This window comes from Microchirus variegatus (assembly GCF_963457635.1).
Source record: "Microchirus variegatus genome assembly, chromosome: 21".
Taxonomy (NCBI): domain Eukaryota; kingdom Metazoa; phylum Chordata; class Actinopteri; order Pleuronectiformes; family Soleidae; genus Microchirus; species Microchirus variegatus.
In genome coordinates this window covers 461,651-488,945 of record NC_139822.1, presented here as the reverse complement: position 1 = coordinate 488,945, position 27,295 = coordinate 461,651, and the positions used below count along the sequence as shown (strand labels likewise).

Sequence of the window (27,295 nt, the reverse complement as noted above, 5' to 3'; positions counted from 1 at the left end):
AGACTAAATTGCTCTCACGCTTCAAATATACAGAAACTGAATGAAAACAAAAAATATATTACCGACAACAAACACTGTGCCAAAACACTTTGATAGTATGCATTCAAATCAATGAAATTTAAAAGCACTCATGCTCTTATAGAGTAGAAGTTATGGATACAAAATATTATGCCAAGTATAGATGAAATATGGAACACAAACAAAAGCCAGAGACTATATCATAGATATGTCTTTCACGAGAGGCTATTTTAAAGAAGCTGAACTGTTGATGAAATGTTTTTCAAACATTCCTTTCATCTGCTCTGTGGAAGATATTTCAGACAACCATGTTCTGACCACGACTGCCTTTCAATCACAGCCTGACCAGACAGATCAATGAGACAAGGCCATGGAGACTCTTCTAATACTGCAGTGGCCTACGCAACCTAATTGGATGGTACATGAATGTTTTACTGAATAGTGGGCCTGTTTTCCACATGCACAATCGATGCCTTTTTCTCTGCTGAGCTGCTCAGACAGCTCTAATCAAATAACAAACTCTGTCCTTGAAACTTCTGGATGAGTGGACATTTCCTGTGGAAAGCTGCTTTTGTTTGTCTAAAAACAAAAGCTGGAAACACACTGGAGGAGTTTTGAATTAAACCCTCTCTGAAATCTTACTAATTTAACAAGTGGCATTTATATATTACACAAATCAGTTCAGTTCAAATAACAGAGTTGATCTGCTTCCAGATAGTTATCCTAGGAAAGGCTTTCTTTGACCTTTTAAATGTGACCCAGGCTCTCGTCAAGACAGCCTTCAATATTTTACTCAATATACATCTACATTTCATAAATGCTGCAGCAGAATATTTGCAACCTAAAGCATAAACGTCACCGGTATTAAAATCTGCAGGGGTGATGAACAGAAACTGTTCTAACTGGAATAAATCAACTGTGGATGTGGCTATTTATCAAATTATCAGAGTCATATGATGACCCTGGAAAAAAGAAATCAATCTCTCATGTTTCAAGTGCTATGTACATACATACACACATATACACACACACGGGTGTTTCCACCTAAATGATGGAATACATCTGTGATGCAATTAAACTTTGCTTTCGGAATTATTTCATATGTGCACATACCATCCTGGTTTTATTATATTCAGATTAATCATATTAATATTTATTAAGTGCAATCAGATTATTAGTGCAGCATATTTTGTTTATATGAAGACTTTCCCTTTTTCACAATCCTGCCAAGACAAATTCTTTCAAAGAGGAATTGAAAGTTAATTTTCTAAAGTGCTTTTTTTTTTTTTGCATTTGACAATTCTCCAAGAACTAATGCAGAAGTTGGAATTCTATACATTAGTCTGTACATCATACTAATTCAGGCTTATTTGAGGAAATCGAATAACTCTCTGTTCAAAACAGAAATTAAAACCTTTCTGTGTAAACAAATGTAAACAGAAAAAGTAAAGTTTGCTCCAAATCCAACCGCTCCATTTTCCACAGTCCTCAGCTGTTTTCCTTCACCAAGCACAAACCATTAATGCCACGATAGGTGACACGACTGGGACGAACCAGCACACCGTGGCCAGGACGACAGGCGAAGTAGCGGCGGTCGCCCACAGAGCCATCATTTTTGCCTTTGGGGCTTCGGAGCTCCAGACCCAGCCAGAGGCCCGGGGCAAAGTCTGCTATACCCAGGTAACGGATGAACGCCATCTCGTTGGCACTGGTCAGCAGTACCTGCATGCCAACGTGGAGGCGGACCTGTCCATCAGAGGCGGAAGGGCTGGACCCCGTCACGTGCCCAGAAACACCACCGCTACTACCACTGAGTGTGCTCCAGCGCCGGCGGTGTGGGTTGGAACGACTCCTTTGTTAGGTTTGGGTTTTCGAGGGGAGGGGTTTTGATAAATTGTAATGGAAAGCAAGGAGGAAATACAGCAAGAAAGATTTATGAGAAAAGGTAAGCAGTGTGAGATATATATCAAAAGTAAGGGGGAGATTCATGGGAGCTCAGTGTTTGAGGGATTGATCTTTAATGACATGATCTCTCTCATAACTACAATCATACTTTGGCTAATTAAAAAGGAAGCTTTGGCCCTCGAATATTACAACATCATTTCATTATTGATTTGACTTTCGCTGCTGCTCCGGCAGCTTCTCAAAGGAGACATGTGAGGCCTGTGTAGAAAAGAGACACACCTGGTAACAGGGCGACGTCTGCTTGTGTCTTTTGGCGTGGCCATGGACAATGATGTGCTCGAACTGCGACGGATCGTCCCTGCACAGAAGTCACAAGAGTCAAGAACAAGGGTACAGCTTCTTGCATAAGCATTCACAGGACAACAAAGACGAAAACACTTGAAATGATGCCACAGCTCTCACCGCTGAGAGGATGACTGAGGCGTGAAGAAGAGAGCTCGGAAAGACAATCGACCGATCCGTGGATCCTGTCAGTAAAATAAAGAAATGGATGTTTACGGACACATCTGCCTTCAGTTTTCAACTTGAGACGACCTATTGTAAAACCTCCACTGATAGTTCATCCATATAAAAAAAATCATAAAATAAGAGGGGACTCTTGTGTGATAGAACAAATGTGAGACTCTCCATTATGAAAGAAAACAATGTGCTCACTTTGTGCCGCAGGGTTCATTACAAAATATGAAGAGGAAAAACACATGAATAAAGGATGATGAGGAAACATGACCTTCCAAAAATCTGATTTTATTTCATGGAAGACCGCAACAGTTGAGTAATAAAAGCAACAAAAGGAAATTAGAGAGTGCAATGAAGAGGTGGGATCTGAGTGGTGGATCGGCACTAAAATGAGAAACAATCACCAAAGGACAAGACCGAATTTATATCCAATTTGGAGAAACTCACTTGAAATACAGACAAAAAACATGCAGATTTGTGGATCAGGTAAATTGGACACTGTAAATTGACCGTAGGTGTGCGTGTGAGAGTGGGTGGTTATTTGTCTCTATGTGGCTCTGTTTATGTGACTGGTAATCTGTCCAGGGTGTACCCCGCGTTTCGCCCTGTTTCAGCTGAGATTGGCACCAGCTCCCCCCGCAACCCTCACGTGGAAGATAAAGTGGTAGAAAATGTTGTCTTTGTTGCTATCAACTTTTACAGGCTTGGACATGACGGTATATGCTTAGAGGCACAGAGGCTGTTCTGTACCTTAGAGTTAATGATGGTCTTCAGTCTATAACGTTACACAGGCAAGTCAATGATAGACCAAATCTCTGCAGTGTAGTTAATAGGGGAAATGGTTTCATGAATTATCATTGAAACTACAACTACTACTTAAGCCCAATTTATACTCCTGCGTAAAGTGCTCTGCATAGGTTATGCAGAGTCCTCTGCGTCGACGCAGAGCCTGTCTGGGAGCCTCTGCATCGTCTCCGACTGCGCAAAATATTTTTTAAGTGTCCGTCACTCCGTCAAGGGACAACGGAGACTACAAGAGCTGCGATTGGTCCTCAGGACAGGCCGAGCGAAGCTGCTCTGTGTCCGCTCACAGTGCGCACCGCAGAGGTGGAGCTGATCACCGCCACCAACGTCGCTGCCAAACTATAAATACGTCATATCTTAATACACAAACCACATGTTTAGACTCTAAATGGCCAATTTCTCGCCTCAAATTATCTTAAAACTGCGTTCCGTCACACAGAAAAGTGAAAAACGGCAACTGTTTCAACAACATTCTTTCTCTCTAAAGAAGTGACTTTAAGCAATGATGAAGATGCCAGCACCATCACTAAGTGCCACATTAAAGTGAGAGGTTGTGGTAAGCAGAGGCCCCAGGCTTTACATCTGACACGTCCGACACCCTTTAATCACTAGTACAGAGGAGGGTTGTTTGTTGCACAGTAACTAAAATCAAATATGTCAACACTTGCACAAATGATGCTGTCGGGAAGCTCATTAGCACCACCAGATGTATTAATGAGGGCAATGAAATGCAACCTCAGATTTCTTTGGGGGGGGGGGGCATATTGTCGAATTCTTTTCAAATCAAAGAATTTCTTAAACGTACTTGTTTGACAAATTTCTTTTTGGTTGTGTGGTTGACCAGTGGCGTTAAAAAGGACCATTAATCATTAGTGAAAACATATGGGCACAATTAAAGGGCCTGTTCTCACCTTTGAACACGAGATGGAGGAGCAAAAACACCATGTTTTGGTGGGCAGCTGAAGTACCTCACTCCTCCCACTGATCCATCATTCTTTCCACTTGGCTTGTCCAGTTCGATGCCCAACCAGAGCCCTGTGCAGACACAGCTCACAGTCACCAACAACCACATATCAAATGACCAAAGATGTAACTTAACTTGATGTTATGAAAAATGATAACGAGTGACCGGAAAGTTGCTTAACCACAAAGTGACCTGTGACAGGGAGGCTTCACATGGACGATAAAACTGCAAATCAACAAAACCTGACATTTGAATCCAAGCTGACAGCCAAAAACAGCCGTCTTTTGAGCTGGAGAAAGTACATTGATCTCTATGTGTTCTTTTTGATGAAATCGAGGATTGTTGTCTACGTTGCTATGATTCAAAATATGTCTCACATGTGTTTCAGCAATGTTTCTGGTAAATGTTATTGATTGCGGAAGTTCAAATCAGTGAATACCTTTCTAACTTACGACAGAGAGTGATAACATATTTTCTCTGTCGTCTCCAGCGAAAAGCATAAAAATGTCAAATTTTTATGACTTTTGACTAGGGCTGAACGATATATCGCATTTGCGATAATATCGCGATATGATCAAGTGCAATTTTCTAACCGCAAAGGCTGCGATTATACGCTGTTCACGTGACATGCGCGTGTAAAACATGTGATATAAATATAATGAACGAGATCGTCTAACCACAGACGCTGCACTCTGGTCACATGCAGGCTCCCTGCGCTCTCACATGTGCGCGTTGCGAAGGACGAGTCACGGCCCGTTTTTGTGAATGGACTAGGTGAGGGCGGGTCGTAAAGTGACTAAGGAGCTTCGGCCGCTGTCCGAACAGCTGTTCAGTGACTGTGCGTGTCCAAGCGTGTGCGTGTCCAAGCGTGTGTGTAGTGCGAACGAGCTTGCGCTAATGTTAAGAACGGGGGTGGACACAACAATAAGCCGTCTACACGATTGAAGACGGCATCTCATCCTGCACTCTGGTGGACACAACAAGCGCAGGTTCAAAAACCTGAGTCGTCTGGAGACTCACCTGTGAGACACACCTGTGAGACACACCTGTGAGACACACCTGTGAGACACACCTGTGAGACACACCTGTGAGACACACCTGTGAGACACACCTGTGAGACACACCTGTGAGACACACCTGTGCCAGCGGAGAGTTTCTCTCTGCTCCTGTTTTTTTTACCCTCATTTTTATTATCGCTGTTTTGATGTTCAATAATGGACCGTTTTTGAGCCTAAAATGACGTGGTACACTGTAGAATAGTTAGTTTCCACCCCCGCATTGCTGTGGTTGCTGCTGCTGTTAAAAAAAATAAAATAAAAAAATGTCTGAAATTCCCATCCCTAGTTACGCCATTTGATCGCACTTCAAAACGGGTTGTGTGTAAATTTTATTTATTTATTATTATTATTATTGTTATTATAATATTTAATGACTGTCTAGCAGTTCACAGATGTCAAAATACTGAGTGTGGTAAAGCCACATATTTTTATAAATATGTGTGTATATATATATATATATATATACATATATATATGCAATCTGCACTTTGTGTGACTTGTGACTGACTATCATTTTAACACCAGGGTTCCTTCTCAGCACTTTATGTTCAGATGTTTGTAAGTTCCAAATATGCTATTGTGATTGAAGTAGTTAAATAAAAATCATCTATTCATGCATCACCTCATGTCATCATAACAGAGGTCTGTCTTCCAGGAAAGAACAGTTTATTTTTAATGTAATATAGTATTGGCCATACTTATGATGTATTGCTTGTCTTTGTTTAATAATACAGAAGATTAAGACCTTTAAAAAATAATCGCATCGCAATCACAATATTGGCACGAAAAATCGCAATTAGATTATTTTCCATAATCGTTCAGCCCTACTTTTGACCCTGTGTGAAGCTCCCCCCTCACAGGTCACTTTCAGGTTAAGCAACTTTCCGGTCATTCGTTATCCATTTCCAAGACCTTTGCACTGTACTGTATGTTAGCATGACCTGAAAAGGACAAGTCAAACTGTACTTTAGGAGCAGGCATCAGATGTTCACTGAAAATATGGCTGACTTAGCTTTTAAACTGTCAGTTTCTGCCTTGTAATGACGCAATAATATGACTATTCTATGAGGCCAAACAGAGATCATAAAGTCTTTTTTCAGGTGATGCGGTTCAAGCTAAAGTTATAAAAAAGTAATTAAGAGTGTCATGCTCGGAGAGAAGAGCTGTTTTTGGTCAGAGATTCAGTCTGTAATGCACTGAGGTTGAGAAAACGGAACTGGAAGCACTGATTTTAAAATATCAAAGGAAACATAAGATACATTAACACTGATTCATACATGACTGATTCCTGTGCAGAACTGCAGCCTAAATGTTAATGAGAACTTTGAGCTGTTTTCTGCCTGGATTTCAATGGATTTTGCTCAGCAGGATTTTCTCATATCTTATAATTCTCACATATCTGCTGTCCAACTCCAGGATTCCACTGCGTTGACTTGTAAAGTAGAGAACGTATCATGCAGCTCACGCAAATATAAAGAGATTGACTTCTATAATGTTCACCACATTTGTCACTGTACAATAAAGTGTTGAGGTTTATGCAAACAAGTGACATTTAAGTATTATTAAGTATTATTTAAGTAGAATTAAGTCATTTTGTACATTTAAAAGCCAAAATTCCCTACATTTACCTACATCACTTCTAAGGATAAAAGTTCTTTTCATTATAATTTCCGAAAGTCTTTTTTCACAGGCTATTAATTTGATAGTCAACTGTGTGACCTTTGACAGTTTTATAGTATATTTTATAGGATAATAAATATTTTCAGTTTTTTTTTCTTGAGGTGCCCAACAGTGACATGGCTGAACCTTTCCAGAGAAACAGTTTAATCAAACTGAAGGCCGACATGATCTTTAATGAACACTTTCAGTCTCACATATATCAAATTCAGCATATACTGAAGTCAGCTGTAAAAACAGTCTTAGTGTGAATACATTTTCACAGCATCAGTAGATTTAATTTTTTTTTTTTTTGACAGCTACATGAAATTACACAAATTAGATATTATCTTAAGAGTTTGGTGTGATTTAAGTTGACAACTGACAAATATAAAAAAAAACAGATTTTAGAAACCAACCTGGAGCAAAGTTGGTCTTTCCATAAAACTGGACAACCCCAGTTCTCTTGCCCACCACCAGCACCCTCTCACCCAGATGCACTTCGGGACTCTCACACAAAGAGCTGCTGGCTGAAGGATTTCGGCTTCGAATACCTGGGAAAGATAAATTCAAAATTCCTTCATATTGGTTCAATTACATCTGTGCAATAATGGAAAACTGCTGCATTGATAATAATCTTTGTCAAACCACTGTGAAGGTAATACAGACCAGCAGCTGTCAGCACAGTAGTGTCAGAAACAGAATGTAGTGCTGGTGACGGTGTGGTCCTGGGACTCAGGGGAACACGCTCCCTTCTCTGTTTGGCAGGATGCCGCTGCCTTGGCAGTGGACGAGGTCGAGGACCTGGCGCATGGCGAGAGTCGAGTGACGAGGATGACGAGGAGAGAGAGCGGCAGAGAACACCTGTGATGAGGAACAAGAGATGGAAGAAATAAGATAAAGAAAGAACCTGTCAAATCCAAGGACTGAAATAATAACAAAAGTTAAATGAAATAAAAACCTAATAATATGATGAAAGACCCCAGCTATGAACTGTATATACATTTGTTTAAATGTGTTTTACTAACATTGAGATAGCAATGACAGGGTCAGTGAGCAGTCGGCGCATGATTGGATACCACATTCATCAGTAAACAACACTTCCAAATATTACAGACAGTAAAGCAAAAGGCAGAAATAATCAGTCATTCACAAACGTTCATAAACTGCTGCAACGAGGCTCATCTACAACATTGGCTGTTGTTTTCTAAACCTTTATAGCAGGGGTCACCAACTATATTCGTCGTAGACAGACGTTCAAATAAAATGAATGAATGAATGAATGAATGGTTGTTGTTAGTGTTCATGTGTGTCACTGCTGCTTGTCCCTCTCTGGCTATAAAAAAGCGCACTGAGAGAACATAATCAACAGGGCTCAGATATATTTCCTTCGACAAGCTGTAAATTCAGAAATCGGACATGGGAGTCTGGGTGAGACTTTTTAAACAGTCGAACGCATGCTGAGAACTTTGAGAGTGTGATAGTCACAAATCCATTTAGAGGAAGCAGCTAGTCAGTAGAAATTTTCTTATAAATTAAGTATTATGAAATCTATTGATTGAAAATGTTTGGCACACTGCCATGTCGTGCCAAGTAACAAGCACTTTGGTATCTCTCTCTCTCTGAGCCATAAGGCTATTATACATTTATTTATCTCAGCCTATTCGTTTTGTTCAAAACCCCCACAAAGCTCAGATTATAACTCAATCCTAAAAAGGCAGAATATTAACCAAGATAAAAATTGTGTTGCTTATCAGCCAATCGCCAATACCCAATATATCCGTTAAATCACCCAACCCTAGACCACATGATTTGTCTTTTTTGAAATGAATTGGAAGGTATGGGGGACCGGATTCAGTCCTTCAGTTGATGATCCATGTGCTATAGCAAAAAAACAAAATGTGTGGCTCTTCTCTGAATACCATTCAGAGTTACATGAGGGATTTTTGTAATCAAATTGAAATAACAGAGTTCATAATAAAACCAATTTTTCATTCTTCCATTTTCTTCTTGTGAATGTGACAGAGTGTATAGCACTTCAGATCAGACAATTAACACTGTTCTCATTCAGAAATCCGAGCACCTGCATCACATCATTCCAAAGCAGCACAATTCAGGGGAGCTCAATCTCTGACAGCTGGCCAGGTTGAACCAAAGGCCAACATGTTAATCTCCTCCTAAAATGAGGGATGAGATCAAGGAGGACTGTGCCCAATTTCACTCTTTAAAAGCCATTTGGATGCAGGACCTCATTAAGCCTTTAACTTCTAATTTCATAGACCTTCACAGGGTAAAAGTTCATTCAGTGTCTCTTAGAGGGCCAAAAGTCTAGACTATTCTACAAATAGCTTTGTAGACTTTTTGAGCTAAAAAATTCCACAATGTATTTATTGGTCACTATTTGTTGAGTCCATGCACAATAGACACTGCTTTTAGTGTATGGTCATTTTAGGTTAAAGTAAATACCTGGAAAACAGACTGTTCTCAATATTCAGTAAGTGCTGGAACATTATCTGTTTGCATCTAACTGAAGATGGAAATGTAATTTTACCATCTACACTGAGCTTCAGCTGCTAAGGCTTTTCAAATGCAGTGTACTTCACCCAAGTAACCCTCACCCTTTGCTTTACATAAATAAAGTTTGAGTTTGGTTTGAAAGTAAATTACAATAGAAAACTATGTGTCAAGATTGGAAGTTTGAAATGTCAAATTAGCTGAACATTGAAAGTTACTGTATAAATGTGGATAATTGCTACAGTTTCCATGCTGTAACTGCTGTGATTATAAAAACACAAACATCTTTTGCACTCAATACTGGATGTATGATGTGGATGAAGTGGAAATATTGTCATCGAGTCAAAAAGTCATCCAAGAAACCAATGAAACAAATGTGATGTGAAACATATATATAGTACAGTATATATAGTTTAAAATGAAAAAAAAGAAAATGTCGTTAAAAAAATGAAAATGAAATGAAATGAAACAATGAAACAAGAATTACTGTAAGGCATTTTTCATGATGAAACCAAGACTTTATACTTCGACTCCAACACAAGAAAAGACAAATATGCCAAGAAAAGCCCCAATGTCAGTAAATTGAAAGGAAATGTTGCAGCTGATGTAAATGAAAAATAACAAAATAACTTGCAGAAAACACAAGTATGTTGGTTTATAGAAGTTTAATATATTGTGGGTTGAATCGAGAGTTAAACTGACAAAAGCCTTTCAGAGTCCGATCTTTTATGTGCAATAAGATCAGATTTAATAATAAATGAATCATCTCTAAATAAGATTCAATTCATGCATAAAACTGTCACATAAACAGTGGTACATTATGTTCCAACTCATTAATATGACACCTGAGTTAACATTTTGCAGTGTGCTTTGAAAATTCAGTTAAAGAATCTCAAATCTGTTTGGTATTTATTTACTGATTATCATATCAGTTTACATTTCCCTCTGAGGAGGCAAAGTTGTGTCTTTCCTTTCATCTCTAATGAAGAGACTATATTCCAACTCAGAATACTAAACATCTCTTGTCACTTGACCTTTTGCTGGCAGGGACTTCCTGGATCTATCTGACCCTTCCACATAGTGACATTCACTTACAGTGACAGGCTACAGCATTGACTGAGGCCTTATAAATCAAGCAGTGGTGCTTTGCAAGCATCGTCTATGTTCCCACTGCCCTTTCAGGTTTGAGCTACAGTCGACACTCTCCAGTAGGGCTTCCTGATGTGCATGTCTCTGCCATTTAGCAAGACAAGACAGTCCCTCAATGATTCACCCAGTCCATACATATTCACTGACTACACAGCTGATCTGAATGGATATTAGAACCCATGTGGCTCTGAGTGTTTAAACTGTAAATGGAAGACAAAGGCCCTCAAAAGTGTTCAGTCATAAATTAGTCTAGTTGTCTGGCTGTATGGACGTGCCACCACACACAGCCCTCACATAACGTGCATGTCGCACATACACACTCTCACATCGTGTGATGAATGCATGCCAGGAGTCCATGCCCTAGTTATTAAACCCTCCTTAATTGGACTATCAATCACAAACTTCCATCGGCCCTATTGGGGTCTGCTATTCCAGTCACGTCCAGAACAAGTGGCCTCCAAAACCTTTGAATATTGAATCACCACATTACAGCTCTAAACCCTAGAGGGCGCAAGAAACACTATAACATACCAAAGCAAGGGTTCAGCTATGTTCCGATGTGGCTGGACTATAATATAAGAAATTCCTCCCATGAACCAAAAACATGCAGATTGTTGGATTAAGCCAATTGGAAACTTGTGAGTGTGAATGGTTGGTTGTCTCTTTGTGGCCCTGTGATAGACTGGCTGAAGGCGAATGAGTGAGTAAATAAGAATTCAGGATGTGGACATCCGAGGCCTGTCAGACCCACAGTCTCGTCAGAAGTCAAATGTATGCAATGTTTCAGAATTCACTTCTCACAACATTCAAAGTCCTGCCATCTAAGCTAAGAAATTTAAGGTAGCCTATGCTAAAAACCAGTGCTTATCAGTGATTTTTGTTGCATTTTTTGACCAACTAAAACACAGTGTTATTTATGAGATAATACATGTCTTCAAAAATAACACTGTGGTTATTTGTCCTAATAATGTAAATCCCATAAATATAAACAATAAAATCAAATAATTTAAATGACTACAAAAACATATTGAGATTTAACAAATTTTTGACTAATTGTTTGCCTTCATTTTGCTGTATGATCTTTTACACCTTAAACTGTAAAGTACCTGAACTCCGTACCTGACTCAGTAACCGGTATGTTTAACTGTAAATATGAATAATGTTAGTAGCCCTACTTTGGAAAAAAAGAGATGCCTTGGTGGAGGTCTGCGCTCTCCGAGTGTTTTTCTAGTTCAATATTTAATAGTGAAGGCTCAAACACACTCAATTTGTTGATGTTATTGTAATGCATCTGATTTTGCATCAGATGTAGGCTGAAAACCCAAATTCACCAAAGATTCAAAAATGTTATGTCCCGTTTGCCACTTGTTGTTTACCTGTGTGCATCTTGGATGTGATGCGGGACAGGTCAATGCGACGAGGGGGACGACGGGGTGTAGACGTCCTTGTGGTGCTGGTTTTGTGTCTTTCCAAAGGTTTGCTTATCTTGGAAAGGGGTGCAAAAATTCCTGTTAAGAAATGTAAGATGTGTGTAAATCGACAGCAAAAGACACACTATGTAAGAGTTAGAGGACATTTAAAAGGTAAAAATCTAATTTTATGGGGTTAAATGAAATGGCAGGACCAATTACATCCTGGCAATAGAAATGTATGGAACATGTAGATGAGTCAACGCATTTGATGTTTCACTGCCTCTGGGTTGAGGTATACGACGTACCGTGTTTGATTCGACAGGTAAAGTACTGAACCCCTGCTACGGAGCCATTGTTCTTCCCCTCTGGTTTGTCAAGCTCCACTCCAGCCCAGAGGCCTGCAGAGAAGTCAGTGCTGCCACAGAATTGTAGAGTCCCAACCTTTGTACACACAAACACACACAAAGTCTAAATAAAAGAAAAACTGAGTTAAAGCAATCGGCACATGCAGCCAAAGAACTGGCTCGTGAAGGGAGCAGTGTGTGAAGTTGTTATATTAGCATGAGACATAGTAAGCAGGGGCAGAACCCCTACTCAACAATTTCTTAATGTGTTGATGTTCAGTAAAGCAGCAGAAGAGAAACAAAGGGGAAAGCGTTAAACTGTGTCTGGGTGAGAGTTTTGATTAGCCAATCTCTACCACTTGGCACATTGCATTTCTGTTCTCAGTGTAGCACAAAATTCAATTAATGGCTCATTCTTTCACAGTAAATTGCTTACTGGGGAAAAATATATATATTTTCTTATCATTTACGTGGCTTTGTCTCGGTATATATCGTTTGCACATGTGGAAGAGTGCACCACAGATTATTGCCACATGTACAATTGTTACAAAGTACACTTGAGAATGAGAACACATGAGAATAGATACCAGTGCTATAGTTTTAAGTTGAATTACTTACAGCTGAATTACTGACATTATTTATCAGCTATTTATCAATTAAATATTCAAAAACCAGTGAGCTTTATAACCTATGCCAGCCATCTTTTTTTGGAGTTGTCTGGCTGGACAGGCAGATAAGACGAGCCAGCTTGCTCCTGGGACACTTGCTTGACCCAATGGAGGTGGTAGTGGGAGGGAAATATATGATGGCCAAGCTATCATCTCAGACGGACAACCTGTCCCACCTCCTACAGGACAGGAGGATTTCAGAGACCGATGGATAAATCCCAAATGTCTGAAGGAGTGGTGTCACCGGTCATTCCCCCTTGCTGCTGTTAGACTCCATAGAAAACACTGCTTTCAGTAGACCACAAATGTCATTCTATGTTGATCCAGTATTGTGTGCAATATAATGCATATCAGTGTAATATCTCATATGTGTAAACCTCTATACAATGTTCACACTATACATATAATGCTCATGCTGTTTATATTCTTGTTACTCACTGTCTATATTGAACACACTATTATATTTTTATAGTCTTGAACATTTTTACAATCCTAAATGTTAAAATGTGCCTTGCAGTTGGTACAGCAAGTGACACCCTCTGGTCTTAGACCGTCATATCGAGTGAGATTAAACTCCACAAATGTCCTTGTACAGGGGAACCTCTGGAAGCACAACATAGGAGGGATCACACTCTCAAGAGTGGAAACACAAAAATGGAAAAATGGAACCTGTAGAAAAATAGTGGGAATTGCAACAGAAGCTCAGCGAAGAGAGGCAGATGGTTACAATAACTCTAACACCTTTACCTTTGACTGTCTTTGCTGCTGTAGCACCGTAACTCTCCCTGTTAGGACTAATAAAGAACTCTTTTATCGTCAACTCTAAATATACACTAATACCAATTACAGCTTGTAATATTAATGCCAAATTCTTGTATTGAAATGTTTGTGTTCTTACTTTGTCCTTTCAAGACATGTGAACTGTTCTGCAAATCTTACCAGAAAAGTTAAATACAGAAAAATGTAATTGTGTGTCGGGTTGTTTAGGCTGTAGAGCTACAAAAAAGTATTGACACTGTTAATAATCATAAAAATATATATATTATATTATATATATATTATATATTATATATATTATATTCCGTTCTAATTCTGAAAAGTCCATGGCAGGAATTATAGCACATGAGCAAATAAAAAACAAGTGAAATAAAATGCCAAGTAAAAATATATCTTTGCTGTGTGTACATTAGTGAGTCTAATCTCCCTCTTTTAATGTCTAGAGTGCTTCCAGTCTGGCCTCATATACAACTGACTGGTTGAAAAATGGGAAACTGCGGAGAGATGGTGTTCCTTGTTAATGCAGTTCTACCAAGAGAGGTGTGGACTGCAATAGCATGAGGATCCCCACCCTTTACTCCCTCCTTAGAATTTTCTCGGTAGCAAAAAGACAGAGGAAACACATTCTAATTGCTTTTGTGTGGATGTTTTTTCTTGCTTGCAGAGGACTGCTTCAAATGTAACACAAAATTATAATTAACACATTTTTCTCTGGGCAAACTAAAAATATTAATAAAGCGCTAGAAACACCTATGATGCATTGATGTAGGTATATCCACGACAACAGACATCCACTGCATTAAATATATTTGTAATTTGTTGTGAACTTACTGTATTTCTAATGTCACTGTGATATTGTGATTAATCCCATTTTTAAATATAAAAAAAATAATAGATTAAAACAGGAATAAAGTCATTCTTATTTGAATCAAAGCTGTACATTTTAATTTAATGGTAGGTGTAATTCATTCAACCTCTACTGCTTTATCCTCCACATGAGCGTCGCAGGGGATGCTAATCCTAGTTGACACAGAGTGAAAGGCAGGTACAGCCTGGACAGGTTGTCAGTCCATCACAGGGCAGGTAGATGTAATTGTTTCATAAATAAAATGGATTAAACGATAAGAAAATATAACAGAAAAAAGGGGTGTGGTCTTATTCATAATCTTGCCCATTTAACTTACAAAATATTTTAACAGAGCCACCGTCTCAGGATGATGTTGTGGGTTTTTTTCCACATGGCTTCACATCATACACCCACATGCTGCTAAACATTGTAGATTTAGTTGAACGCAGTTCTCACTCGCTGCTGCCAGGAGATGGTTTAATTTCTCCATGTAAGTGGGGAAATCTTAATTCAGCCCATAGCTATAATCATAAGGTCATAATTATGAGCCTGGGAAACTTCCCTCTATTATACCACTGTTCCGCTCTTTTACAACTATAATGGACTTAATGTAATGACTTAAAAAGATGGATATTCCTGAAAATCTTAAGCAAGTCTTACACAATTTCAATTGTATAGTGGACCCATCTAGGGCTGTAAAGTCAAAGTCACTGGTCGACTAATTGGTCGACAAGCTCTGGCTCGACCAAAATTGCGATTGGTCGACTAATTTTTTTTTATGGTGAATTTCATTAGGAGGAAAGTACCACATAATAATAGGGGTGTTTTACAACACCCGTGCTTCACAGGTAACAGCCTGTCTTCAGAGAACACCCCCCTTGTTTTCCACTATTTTGGTTTAGTCCAGCCCAGTGGGTTGTTGTTTCTCCGTGGCTCATGAGCGACAGACAGATCAGCGTTGCCATTAATTAGACGTGAATTTTGAGCTTTTCATGTTAGGCTACAGTCAGTCCTCCTGTCACATCCATGTCAAAGACATCATCAGTGTGGCAGCATTTTTCAAAAGTAGATGACGGTAAAAAAGTGGAATGCAAACTTTGCAAGCAACAGTTTGCATTTCACAGCTCTACTACAAACATGACATATCAATTAAAAAAACACTAAGCTAAGGTTGCTCCGTCCGTTTTGAGTATGAACATATCAGAATTATTAGCACATTTCAATGTTTTAGTCTAATAATCGTTGATTGGTTTTATAACTGCAGGCGCACCTGCCCGCAACACCGGCAGCGTCCAGCGGTCTGTTTGTGTCTCAGCCGCGAAGCTGCGCTGTTCAGTCTCGCTCTGTATTCCTCAACACTTATTGTGCTGATATTACTAGTTATTTTCTGATATCACGGGCTATGGTATTGCGCAGATGAACGTAATGCAAAACGCTGTCAGAGCCGTCAGACTCTGTAGAACTCCAGCCGCGGCTGCGGGTCTTTTCAAAATAAAAGAGCCACAGCCACACAGGTACTTTTCGGGTGCAGGTCTTTTCAAAATAAAAGAGCCGCACCAGTAAAGTACCCCCCGTCGATTAGTCGATTTTTGGTTGAAATTTCAGGGCTTTAGTCGACCAAGAGTTTCTTTGGTTGATTACAGCCCTAGACCCATCACATACCTTCTGTCCAGCTATCACCACACGATCGCCTAAAAGGATTCCCATGGTAGAAAGCTGTATCCTCGCCTTATCAGAGAGTGTGGGAGTGGACTGGGCATGCAGAGTGAGGGGCAGAGGGGAGATGGGTCTGGGTAAAGCCTCTCTCAGCAAAGTTCGGAGCTCTTTGGCCACAGTAGCTGCATCTGCCATCTCCACAGACATGTCAAGGGGGTCAGGCACCACATCTACTGGACACAGTCCTTTTTCATTCTGTGGAAAAGAGTGGCGACAAACTGATGAATAAAAAGAGAACGTCAACTCCCTTTGGATTTTTGCTTTAAATTACCACCAAATTCATAGTTATCTTTTCTGTGGGATGTTAGGCTTAACAGCATCTTTTAATCTCATCTCAGAACAAACTCCCCCATCAGTGGGTTTCAAACCAACTGATCAGCAGGCACAAATTTAATCAAGCAGCGCTAAGAAACTGCAGTCGGGTGAGTTGAGTCAGACAGCTACGACAAGATAACTGCAGGAGTGTGTGGCAGACAAGGGAAGCTTATTTGACACTACTGTGCCAGAGTCTCATTACGGATTCCCTTCAACAACAAAGAAAGCGATCTTTGATAAGCATCAAAAAGAAGATACCTTTCATTGTCTATTGTTCACATGTTGCAACATGGAGGGAAGATACAAGCCACTTGGGGCAAAAGACAACTTTCCTGTCCTCAGCAGTTCCTGATTGATGATATAAAAGATCAGTAGGAAGATGGTGGAATGACAGGTACTTTTCCACAGAGTTGTTGTTGTGTTGTGACGTGATAAACATCTGTGTGTCATTTTAGGTACAGAATAATACAGGTCCCATCTGCCTTAAATCAAGCAAGCAAGGAACCCTCATGATGGCAAAGAGAACAACATGGCAAAAACAGGCTTAGAGGGAATATCAATATAGACAGAGTCATTCTTCTGTCATGATGTGTTTTCATTTGTAACATCATAATGACAACAGGTGCCTAAAACACTGCGTGTGTGCTACTGTGTAGTCTTTAGAAACAGTGGGAATCATTTTCATGAAAGTACAATGACTCGCCTAAGCAGAGCACTTTACAGTTTGGCAGTTTTCTCTCCTTGAAATATGCATCGGTGTAATACTTTGGTGCCAAGAACCGGAGCGCAGTTCACAGAAGGGAGTAAAACACAAAACGTTGCAGGGTACATTCAAATGAAGGAGCACAAAGAATTATTGATATTTTGTTGGACACTGTGTCATGGACGGTACTGATAATAGAACCAATTTAGAAGCATTATGGTTTTAACAATGACAATAGAATATCTGGAAAAAATAATAAATACAATTAAAGCAGAAAGGGGCTACACGGGTGGTAAGCGGTTAGCACACGTTCATGTGATGGACTGGCAAGTGTAGCACGCCTTTCACACTATGTCAGCTGGGATTGGCACCAGCGACCCTCATGTGGAGGATAAAGCAGTCGAGTGAGTGAGTGAGTGAGTGAGTGAGTGAGTGAGTGAGTGAGGCAGAAAGGCCTTTAAATTGTAAATCATTATTATCTAAGTGAATACCAGTGACTTTTAATGTGTATAATGTTCATGGTTCAGTTTATTAAATCCCTGCAGCCTTGAGGGCAGAAGGACACACATTACTTATGTTATTAATGGTGACAAAAAAGAACATACTGGTCCATTGTCTCCAATCCTTTGTAAATGGGTGATATCTGATTACCGTTGTTTTATTACTATGCGTCACTGCCTTCCTCCCAACCATTGTTTTAGCACAAGTTAGCACACCATGTTTCCTAACTGAATGCATCACAGTGTGAACGCCTGTCGTCACATTTAACAGTGTAAGAATTTATGACAACAGATAATGTGGAATATAAAATAAAAATGCTTACTGATTTATGTAGTCTTTAATCACCTTAATATTCTATTAATTTACTTTTATTATCACTGCACAAGGTAAATAAAAACCCACGCCACCTGCCTCGGGCTGCACATTTGAGCTGAGCTGTGTGTTCAGGTCACGCTGCTGTGCACCATGCAGACAACAAGATTTCCTGAAACATTTCCTCCCAATTTATAAACCAACTCAGTTGTTGCTCCTCTGTGATTAAAATAACATCCAGTATTTAACAATGGGACTGAACAGCACCTCAAACTGCAGTCTCTAAATGACTATTAATTTGAATACGACCTCAGACAAAGATTTAACACAAGAATGATTTATTACAAGTGTGCTGTGTTATTAGTATCCACTGGATGTAACTAGTTAACTGGGTGTTAACTGGCTGCCACTTATAATTATTAGTGGCAGTGAAGCTCACTTTATATCTAAAACTGAAACTATTAAATCAGCAACCTGCTACTGCTTAGGTAACTAATAAAACATGTAGGTCAGAATCGTTCAAGCATTAAAAAGCAGATGAAGAGGCCATCTCACCAGTTTGTGAACAACAAAACAGCTGAGGTAGATAAATTACCACAACAATAATGATTATTATATAAAATAATATATTATAAAACAACTATTATTATAATACTAATAATTACCATTAATTCATTAATAATATCCTAAATCATCAGAAAAGCAGACTTAAATTATATAATTAGTACATTCAAATTAGATTATTATTCTTATTTTTTTAAAGATACAACAATGATTAGGTAAATATTTAGACAAAACCAAATGTAATGAAAGCAGTTGCATTAAAAAAAATGGGCTAAAATAAGTAGATATTAAATTAAAAGTCAAACTCAAAAGTTAGGTCTGCTTTAAAAAGAATCAACACACTGTTCCATCCTGAAAAATATGATGTTGCCAAAGCTATTACTCAGTAAGATATGTGGTAAGAGAAGCATGAAAGGTCAGCAACAGTTATTTTTTCCATCCTTGTAAAAATGTTCCACTGCTCATACGGTTTTGCTGTGATTTCAAATTGAGTTTGTTGGCTCTGGCTTTGAGCGGTACACTGTACTAGACACATCATCATCATCACAACCACCTTTTATAAATGCAAATTAATTAATAAATCAGTCGTGCAGTTTGTATTATACTGCTTTGAGTAAAAATGGCATGAGTATAACCACAGTGAGAATCTTGGTACAATTTGATTGTATAATCTAAAATCTGACAGGTCAAAGGAAGAGGTTTACTAAGAGGAAAAGAGGAAAAGCAATATATCAACTACATATCAGTACCTCTGGAGCCAATTGGCAGCAACATAACCTTTATAAAGCCTTTAATCATAAAGCATATAGAGAATAATCTTCCCTAAACAAGATTATTTTGGCAAGCTAGGAAACAAGCATAACTCTAACCTAGGAAATCTCTAAATATAGGGTAAAAAAATAAAATTTAGCTTATTCATAAACAAATTGTTTACATGCTCTCAAAGCTTTGCATTAACATAATGATCAAATAAAGAGCTGCCGCACTCATCTTTTGGGTAGGGGAATTATTAGATTATGGTGCATGGTCCTTTGGTGACCTCCAGTGGAAGTATCATTTTTATTCACAAACGGCAGTAATTAATGTAATGCTTATAAATGTAAAGAGACCACATGCATATTCCAGCAGAGTCAGCAAAGGCCAACCAGGATATGTGTCCCGCCACTCCCCACCCAAAAAAAATCATCAAATATCTGAAACTAAATACAAGCGAGGCCTATTTATATCTTAAAATTGGAACTCTTCCAAATCACTATCTATACATTCAGTAAATAACAAAATTGGGAGATGATAAGAACAGTGTGGGAGTGAGTTTCCCATTTTTAATGAAAGTTAAAGTGAGCAAATACAATGGGTGCGAATTGTATAAAAAACACCTATGATCAAATAAAATAACTGTGCAACAAATTTTGGGGAAGTTTAAAAAATGTAGTTTTTGTTGAGCATGTGTCAGAGATACTGAGGTGTTAAAATTGATTACTCAATGATACACATTTCTGATTTATAACTGAATCTGGGGTTTCGACACACAAGCGAATTGATGATGAGAGTTAACAGAATGAATTAAAAGCTATTAAGACGAAATGTAATCATTTGCCTGAGGTCTTAGTGCTGTGTTTTACAAACAAAGAACAGAAATCACTAAAGTAATAAAGCATAGAAACCTGACTACATTTTACTGATTAAGTACAAACAGTGAAATATAAAGGTGTAGTCTTTATATGTGATGTCATGACATTCTTGTGATTCTGGTTATAATCCCTTTGCACTGGAGACATGTATACAAGGACGTTTCAGGAGCAACATTTTCTCATCTCATTAAGGTTCAGTTTGTCAGCATCTCCCTTAATGTGCACATATGTGACAGCATGCCATTTAATGTATTATCTTTAGAAATGATGGAGGAGAAGAAAAAAACAATTTGTCAAACTTGCACCTGCTTGTGTGCTCGTGCATGTAGAAAAACAATGTCACTTACTCTGAAAGCAGGGTTGGCTCCAAGCTCCAAGAGACATTTGACAGCTGATGCGCACAGGTTGGATGCAGCAATATGCAGGGCGGTGCCAAAATCAAAGTCACTGCAGGTGGCATCTACCTCTACAAAAGCAGTAAATCAAAAGAAAGTGGCATTATACAGTTACCACGTTTCATTTTTCCAACAATGACTGCAAGTTAAACCCGACTGACCATCAAACAAATAATGAAATCCAGCTTTGTTCAAGTACTGCTACATTACCAACTGCATGCAACATTAGCTCCATCACACTGACTAGATTGCCAAGAAATGGCTAAAAGCATGAATTTGACTTATTGATGGGTGCTATGGGGTTTAAGCAATACATAATGCACCAGATGAATGAACCAGAACATGAGTGATTTAGGTAAAGTAACATGAAAGAAGTTGGGATAATAAAGGGCTCTCATTTGAGAGTCAGATTTAAGGAGTTAACAGAGTTGAAATTTAAAATTTCCTGATTTAATTACATTTCCTTTCAGTTCTAACTCAGTAAAATGAACAAGCACAAGGTTCTTACTGGCAGCTGTTTTTCAGGGCCAAAGAGGCTCTGAAACATCAGTCTCCTACAATTTTCATTCAGCCACTTAGCCCACTGTCTGTATTCATATCGGTCCTAATAAAATGCTGCATGTTTGAACTCCTTCTTGCACAGCAACAATATTAAGGTTTGTGCATGTGCGAGGGTGCACCCACATGTGTTAACATGGATGTGCCTCTATGCACGTTGCTTATGGGGATTTTCACTCACTTCCTTCCCCTCTGGTGTCCTCAAATGTTGTCTCTCTTTCCTCTCAATGGGTCTCTTGTCTTAAAGTGGAAGAGCACCTGGAGTTTAGCATTTAATCCAGTCAGAACAAGTGCAGCCCGAGGATTACTGGAAAGACAAACAACTGCCTAGCAGCCGTAGCATTGCTTCTCTGTGATTTATTATTTCGGTTCAGCCTGATTGGTCTTTTTCTTTTTAGTCGAACTTCTACAGCAGTGCAGTTTTGGTTTAGTTATAGTTAAGGCAGTATTGAGCTGCATGAGCAGGATGTGAGGACCCATTGTATGGCTCTGTAGCTTCTCCATCTTTTATTCTTTTGCCTGGGGTCTTAATACCCCTTTGTTTCTTTGATTTATTCTTGAGTGTTGCTTTAATGTAAAGCAATTGGTCATGGCATTTTCAACACTATGGTGTCCCTTTTAAATATTTTATGGCCTCCAGTCAAGCCAATGTTTGCTTAGAGAGACCGTAGTGTGATAGTACACTGTGGTGGGTGCAACAGCCTCTACATTTTTTGCACTAAGGAACATAATTCAGTGATGAGAATCATTTCATTTCAACAACACTGGTAACTACAGCTGCAACAATTAGTAACTGACTAATACATTTATACATTATTTTTATAATTGATTACTGATGGCTGAATATTAACATAAAAAACTATTTCAGGAAGATGTCAGCTTCGTGAATGAATCCAACCGCAGACAATGCAAGGACACAACTTGTGGTAAAGAATCACAAAAGGGGACATAGATAACAGCTACTGTTACAAATGTCTGGATAACATGGATTCAACTTCAACTCACAGACAGCTTGCAGGAGATTTCATTTGGGCTCTGAAACAAATTGGCACAATTTTGCCAACCTTTCAGTTTACATTTATGTGCATACGTTTTAAATAACATGTATAAAATTAAGTTTAAAATTGATTTATCAAGCATCTCTTGGAAATGATTCACCAATTCAAAATGATATTCGGTGATATGGCTGTAAATTAGTCTCTGCATTGTGAACATAATTTTGTCACAATTCACATTATGATTTGGATCAGGATAGCTTGCCATCTTTAAAACACTTTTAAACAAACGTGCTAGATCATGACATTTATGAAGTGAATAAGGAATGGACTGTATTGGACATGGTTTTGTGCACTTCCTGAGGATTCTGCCATACAAAATTTAAATGTCACATTTGCTTGAAAGCAACATTTAAAAATTTATGCATCAAAATTCTAAACAATGATCTTTAACAAAATGTACCTGAGCAAACCCAAAAAAATCAAATGCATGCATCTGGGCAGTGTGCTTCAACAAATACACCGAGCCAGCTTTGTATGCTGCGCAATAATGTGCTCAACCATGTGTAATGATACAAAACATCCACACACGACTATCAGTGCAATATGTATTCATTTAGGCAAGCTTTCAGTCAGGCAGCTTCTTAAAGACAGACTTCGAAGGCAATGAATAATGTTTATCCCTCCATCTTAGTTCTCACACCATCAATATGGTTTAAACTGGATAACATTCTGGTGTGAAATGGGAGACCATCAAAAGAAACTCAACAATCTGCTGTAAATATGGGGCATTGAGCTTGTGGTGTTCAATGATTTTCAAGTTACTTTCACATTTGTAAACATATAATATAAACATGCATTTGTAGAAAAATATTTGCATGTGTTGGAAAAGAGATTTAGTAAATGTGCAAATAAATTATTAGTGTTTCTTTATATGTACTCATATTTTCAGAACATTTACAAACTAGAACTTATCATGCTTATTTATAGTACATGTTTACATGAGATGTTTCACATCTACAAATGTGAATTATTATTTACGAGCTCAACACAGTTTGGACCTTATTGGGAGTTGATTCCATGAGTAAATCTTCTAAAGTCATGTACACAGTGCAGTAATATTATTAGCACATTTAAGTTGCCAGTAAGTACCTATCCCTTTACTGACATGACAACATCAACATCTACTGGCAAAACTTCCTATTATGGGCAACATAAACACAGGCTTCCTTGCACTGTTATATATTGGATTGAGCTGAAAGTAGATATTAAATGCTGCTACTGCAGGCACCTAATAACCTGGCAACTCAGTGTATTTACTGCAGGAAAAAGATAAATTACTAAGGCCTAAACCTCAGGGCAGGAACCCTCCCCCTTTATTTTTTGTGGCTGCATCTCTACACTCACCTCCAGGCTGGGATGCCTGCAGCACCACCCGGATAAGCTGGGGCACATCGAAGTATGCAGCATAGTGCAGGGCCCGCATGTTAGTCCAGCGTGAGCGCAGGTTAGGGTCAGCACCGAGGTCGATGAGATGACGGGCAAAGCTGGCTGCTATGTCTGCATCACCTGGAAAACAAGAGGGTTGGCATATGTGTGTTTGCAGAAAAGAGGGAGTGTGGCTTGTGCTGCAACAAACAGTATGTCTGCTCTGGAAAAGGGTTTTATAAATTGCTGTCAATACTAACCAATGCCCGGGGCCCCTGCCTTACAGCAGTAGTGCAGAAGACTCATATCCGTCAGTCCATCACGATCATTCACACCACAGCCTCTCTTTAGGATCTGTGTAGAGCAGACATAATATGTAGCTCGCCACTAAAAAAACAATTTGTGTCACTGTAGAGAGAAATTTCATAACAGGCAATAAAATGATGCTTGAGGACACCAGTGTGATGAATGACAAGAAAACCTGACCTCTCATAAATCATCTCATCTTCAAACTTGGACCAGAAATGTGACATAAGTCAACACTCAAACAAGAATGTATTTCTCAGCGCAAGCATTTATTAATTTAATTCAGTTCAATTTGTATAGCGCCAATTCATAACATACATTATCTCAAGGCACTGTACATAGACGACATCATGGAGAGCAGAGAAAACCAACAATTCACACAATGAGCAAACACTAGGCATCAGTGGAGAGAAAAAACTCCCTTTTAACAGAATACGAAATTATAACCCTTTATAATAAGTACACACTATTAGCATTAGTTAAGCATTAATACATATTGAATTAATCATGTATAATGCATGAATAGTCATTAGTATGTAGTTTATTAACACAGTTATAAATGTTTTGCTCATGTGCTGAAGTGTTGGCATGTACTGAGCAACTGCTGGACACACAGAGAGATGACAGACCAGTCCCTTATTAGTCAATGAAAGAGCTTGTTTATTGGAGGTGGATGCTGATTGGCTACTTGAGTACAGCTGCTATTTGGACACTGTTCCTCAGCTGATGGGATGAGTAAAACATTTATAACTGTGTTTATACACTATGTACTAAAGAAACTGGATCTGGATCCTGCAACATGCAAGACAAAGACACAAACTAGGGCGAGAAAGAACAAGGTTAATGACATATAATAAAGTCATATTCATACCCTCAGTGTGAGAACGTGAAAGTGAGTGCACCACAGGAATTCCCCCACCAATCTATGTCTGTAGCAGCATAACTAAGAGATGGTCCAGGTATCCCTGAGCCAGCTCTAACTATAAGCTTTATCAAAAAGGAAGTGAGAGAAAAATAATTGGCTGTAAAAATCACTGCATTGCAGCTACTTTCACAAGTCTGGCCAGAGGTGGTTTGGGGTTGGTTTCAGGGTATCCAAAAACAACCAGAAAACAGAATTTTATTTCGCCCTTAACTATTGTGGTATTTTCAATTATAGAATGTTTGAAATAATTAATTAAATGTTTTGGGGTTTTTTTATTGTAAAAATGTCCTGACTTTTGTGAATTGTGTAACAGAAGCAGTAAAATGGGTTTTCAAATATCGTTTACCTCTGTGCCGATTAGGTCAATGTTCTTCTGAACCTGTGGCACCCACTGCCTGAGGACGGCAAACAGCTCTGGTATTGTGGTGCTGGGATCCAGAAGAACCTCCTTGCACTGAAGCTCACTGGGGTCAAAGAAGGAGAACTCTGAAGAGAGTAGCAGAGAAAACAACAAACCGTTATGTATGTTGACTGCAGTGCAAATCACCTTCTGTTCTCTTCCCTGCATGCTCCTCCTTTACTTCCATATTTGTTAAGAAAACGTAAATTAACATGAACTAGAGAAGCACTCGGAAACCGCAGACGTCCGCCAAGGCAGCTCAGTGCCTTCAAAATACACCCTGCCGGCACACCTGGGTCAGACAGCGGGAGTTGCAACCAGTGATAATGTTATGGTCAGACAGCGAGTGTTGTAACCAGTGATAGCGTCTATGGATCACGCCCAAAATGTAATCACTTGTTCCTGGTCCAATTGCAGACATTTCCTAAAAATTTCAGCTAAATAAGTCCACGACTTTTCGAGTTATCTTGCTAACAGACAGACAGAAACAAACAAACACTAAAACATAGCTCCTGGCGGAGGTCAATTAAAACTTAAAACAGACTGCTCTATCGATTTGAATTGCTACTATAGGGCAATATTCTTGCAGTCCTTGTGGAGGCTAATTAAATAGGATTCGACAGTGACATGTTCAGATTACCAGCCACATTGTTCAAATTTGCTTTTTGCATTTTTGCATGCATCATCAGAAAGCATATTTGTGAGACCATTCAGTATTAAAGAGGGAGTAGTAAAATAAAAGTAAAGTACCACATAATGTAAAGTTACAAAAAGGTATTGCAGTGAATATGTGGGTGAAATTTAGCTCTGGAGACTGGGTCGTGAACAGTCAAAATAGGCAAAAGGCCACATGGATTCATGGAGATGACCACATATTGATGTGACACAAATCTGATTTGAAAAATTGTCAATCAGATATCTGTGTCCTCACAGCCCTGAAAAAATGTTATCCGAGTCACATCAAGAGAAAATATCACACGTCACATCAGTCTGGTAAAAAATTGCCCAACAGTATCATCCGAGCGCCAGCCTGAGGCTGAAAACAATTATGCATTGCCTCCCACCTGTTGCTGAGTGCAGTTTCACAACATTCAATTTATTATTCTCTGTGGTTCATAAATTTGTCAAACATGATTATTAGTCACACCTAGTGTTGGTCATTAATTCAAAAATTACTTTGGGGAATCTTGGTCCAGGTCCAGCCAAAACATGGGATACAAAATGTTATCCCATTCTATTCTTTTATTTCATGTTCAGATATTCAATATGGACAAATCCTCACCATAGTCAGAGGGCATGGGTGCAGAAGCCACCTGATGGATCACTGGTCGCTGATGGGAAGATAGCCTACTGTTGTAGCCCAGGACTGTGTCCCCCTCGACAGGCTGTGAAACATCCTCCTTTGTCATCTCCCCCTCAGGGCCTGGAGCTGAAACAATCTAATATTATTAGATGTCCTATTCTGAGAACACAAGTAGGTCTAATACTAAAGACTCACTTTAACTCAGTGACACTATCCTCCAACAGTGAGCTCCTTGTCGTTAAAAATCAACATTACAGTAGTTGAATATAATAAAATAGCTGCTTGTAAACAGAACATAAATCCTGCCTTTCGTTCAATTGGTTAAATTGGTGTTGCTGTCAAGAGTGAGATGATAAATGTCCTCTGCTTGCCTGAGGTCAGTGAGTGGCGTTCTAGAGATTAATACTTAGCAGAGTGACTCTGGACAATGGCCTACCATAAGCCTCTTATTTATCTGACCAATGACATCATCCTATTCTGAGAGCTACCGGTAATACAAAGACAATGCTGACAAGCATATTTTAAACTGATGTCTCCAAGCAATGTTTGCACCCACTGTTTAAAACATGCACACGAGCCATTTGGACTACTGGGAGTGTGAAATATGTATT

General features: G+C 38.9%; 1 protein-coding gene across 1 annotated transcript; it reads right to left on the bottom strand.

Moving 5' to 3' along the window:
- Positions 1 to 1,506: 1,506 nt before the first annotated feature.
- LOC310942462 (CAP-Gly domain-containing linker protein 4) lies at positions 1,507 to 26,790 on the bottom strand (the record flags this gene model as incomplete). Its single annotated transcript, XM_083907849.1, has 14 exons — positions 1,507 to 1,870; positions 2,203 to 2,281; positions 2,386 to 2,450; positions 4,155 to 4,278; positions 7,341 to 7,475; positions 7,591 to 7,785; positions 11,961 to 12,092; positions 12,302 to 12,437; positions 16,295 to 16,543; positions 20,722 to 20,840; positions 23,730 to 23,891; positions 24,011 to 24,104; positions 25,328 to 25,467; positions 26,664 to 26,790. The coding sequence occupies 14 exons, from the start codon at positions 26,788 to 26,790 to the stop codon at positions 1,507 to 1,509; spliced, it is 2,121 nt and encodes a 706-aa protein (XP_083763975.1).
- Between the last annotated feature and the right edge of the window lie 505 nt (positions 26,791 to 27,295).